The sequence below is a fragment of the Penaeus vannamei genome, chromosome 5 (assembly GCF_042767895.1).
Source record: "Penaeus vannamei isolate JL-2024 chromosome 5, ASM4276789v1, whole genome shotgun sequence".
In the NCBI taxonomy this organism is placed as follows: domain Eukaryota; kingdom Metazoa; phylum Arthropoda; class Malacostraca; order Decapoda; family Penaeidae; genus Penaeus; species Penaeus vannamei.
In genome coordinates this window covers 32,852,099-32,854,598 of record NC_091553.1, presented here as the reverse complement: position 1 = coordinate 32,854,598, position 2,500 = coordinate 32,852,099, and the positions used below count along the sequence as shown (strand labels likewise).

General features: G+C 39.1%; 1 protein-coding gene across 1 annotated transcript in view; it reads right to left on the bottom strand.

Annotated features, from left to right (window-relative positions):
- LOC138861852 (golgin subfamily A member 6-like protein 22) overlaps positions 1-2,500 on the bottom strand; it is a 4,501-nt gene that overhangs the window by 981 nt on the left and 1,020 nt on the right. The window contains exons 2-3 of the mRNA XM_070122096.1: positions 1,058-2,468; positions 99-351 (exon numbers count right to left, since the gene is read on the bottom strand). Coding sequence (XP_069978197.1) covers positions 99-351; positions 1,058-2,464 — 1,660 coding nt within the window. The 5' untranslated portion in view covers positions 2,465-2,468. The remainder of the gene's footprint in view (positions 1-98; positions 352-1,057; positions 2,469-2,500) is intronic.

Here is a 2,500-nt window from a genome sequence, read left to right as displayed (position 1 = left end):
GACTGATGACTGATGACTGATGACTGATGACGATGACGATGACGATGACGATGACGATGACGATGACGATGACGATGATAAATCAATACAAAATTCACCTTCAGTATTGCCTTCTGGAGTTTTCTCTCTTGAAGCACTTTGCTCTGACTTTGCTAACTTTTCTTTTATCTCTTTATCGCGCTCGGCTATTTCCCTGGCCAGAGTCTCAGGGTCAGGCACTCCTAACGTTCCTTCCACTGTCTCCATGACAGTGCCAACCCCCCGGCCAACTTCACGGGTGAAAGTGGACGCAGCGGTGAGAAGACTCGTTCCCCAGCCGCCCCATCCACCTCCCCAGCTTGTGTCTTCTTCCTGTTTTGGATATTTTTTTATATAAATAAGTGAAGCATTGTATTTCAATTGAAATGTATAAATATCAATAATATTTCTTTTATAATATTTCAATTCAAGTGCAATGACAAAAATACATGCCCTATCTGATACTGTCAACTTTAACAGACCTATAGCTAATAATTCATAATCAATATTAGCAAACTAATTAGGACATCTATTCCACATTTAATGTAGGATAATCTAAACCACTGTTAACAGGGATGACATGTATGTCAAAGCTATCGCCAATGACTTTAGTTTATTTATTTGGTCTACACATAGCTAGCCCCACAAATGCTTAGGTCTAGTCACCAAGGATTCAATTACTAGTCCTACCAATCTCATCTGCTTCACTTTCTTTTTGATTTTTGGAAATATACTTAAATTTTTTCCCTTATTGTCATTAGTCATATGAGTAACATTATAATAATCATAATGTGAATAATGATAACAAAAATATCAATGTTAATGGCATTAGAGAAAAAAATACTGAAAACCCAAGGAAAGAGGAAAATCAAGTGATACCATGTAGGCCTACAAACTGACTCCTTGGTGGCTGAGCATTCATGGAGCGATCTATATGGATACACATTTCACAAAACCAAACTTTAGTGGACATTACAAGTTCCTTGCAGCAATGGCTTAATAACATATCATATAAAGCTTATGTAAATATAGATCTTACCTCTTTTTTATCTTCTCCTTCATTGATTTGTTGCCATCTCTTCTGCTGCTCTTCCCACTGTTGCTGCTTCCTCCATTTCTCTTCTTTTTGCCTCTCCTCCTCTCTTTGCTTAGCTTCTGCACTGTCAGTCTGGCTCTCTTCTTTATTCCACATTTTATCTTCAGACTTCTTAAAACTGTCGGAACTAATGCTTTCAAGAGGCTTTTTCTCGACTTTTGCCCCCAGTCTCCGCGCGCCCATGCGTTCTCCCAGTTTTTCCCGTGGCTTCTTCATGCCAATCTTAGACTCCCGAATTGGCTTGGCTTTCTGGCTCACCGTTCCTGATTCCTGAGTGGTTCCTGCATTCTTCTCTTGCTCTCCCCTCTTTTCTTGTTCTCTTTTAATCTCACTTTTTCTCTCTTCTTCCTTTTCTAACTCTCTCTTCCTCTCTTCTTCCTTTTCTAACTCTCTTTTCCTCTCTTCTTCCTTTTCTAATTCTCTTTTCCTCTCTTCTTCCTTTTCTTCCTCCATCCTCTTTGCCTCTTCTTCTCTTTCCATTTTCCTTTTATTTTCTTCTTCAATCTCTTTTTTCCTTAATTCTTCTCTTTCAAGCTCCTTTTTTCTCTTTTCTTCTCTTTCAAATTCTCTTTTCCTCTGTTCTTCCTGTTCTAGTTGTCTTTGCCTCTCCTCTTCTTTTAGAATCTGTCTTTTCTTCTCTTCCTCCCTCTCAATTTCCCTCTTTCTTTCTGCTTCCTTTTCTATCTGCCTTTTCTTCTCTTCTTTCTTTTCTTGTTCCTCTTTCCTTTTCTTTTTTTTTTTTCTCTCTTCTTCCTTTTCCTGCTCTCTTTTTCTCTCTTCTTCCTTTTCTAACTCTCTCTTCTTTTCTTCTTCTCTTTCTAGCTCTCTCTTCCTCTCTTCCTCTTTCATAATCTCTCTCTCCTTTGCTTGATCTTCCTCCACTGAACCATTGTGACCATCTTCATCTTCATCTTCACCTCCATCTTCATCGTCATCTTCCTCCACCATCTCATCCGTTGGTTTTGTTTTACTAACTGGCTTTGTGAGCTGTTTATTAACTCGCAAGCTCAATTGATCTAAAGCAGACATAAGATTGGTTACCTTGTCATCAAAAGTCTTTGTCTGTGGTTCCTCCTGAATTTCTTCTTCCGATTCATCATCTGCATCAAATTCCTCTGTGGGAGTTGCTTTTGAAGTTACAGGTTTTGACAGCTCTGTTTTGGTATCTTTGATGGACCCTGGTGTATTCATGTTGTCTTTTATTACTTCTTTTGTTGGAGCGGGGCATGATGTCACAGGCTGGACTTCACTCTTTGTTGCAGTTGTGCCTTGTGAATTCAAAGGGTACGAATCTTCAAAATCTGACCCTTCATCTGCAGACTGGAATTCATCCTCACTTTCTGACGACATGATTCTGAAAGTACAAAAAGGGAATCAGCTTAGCCA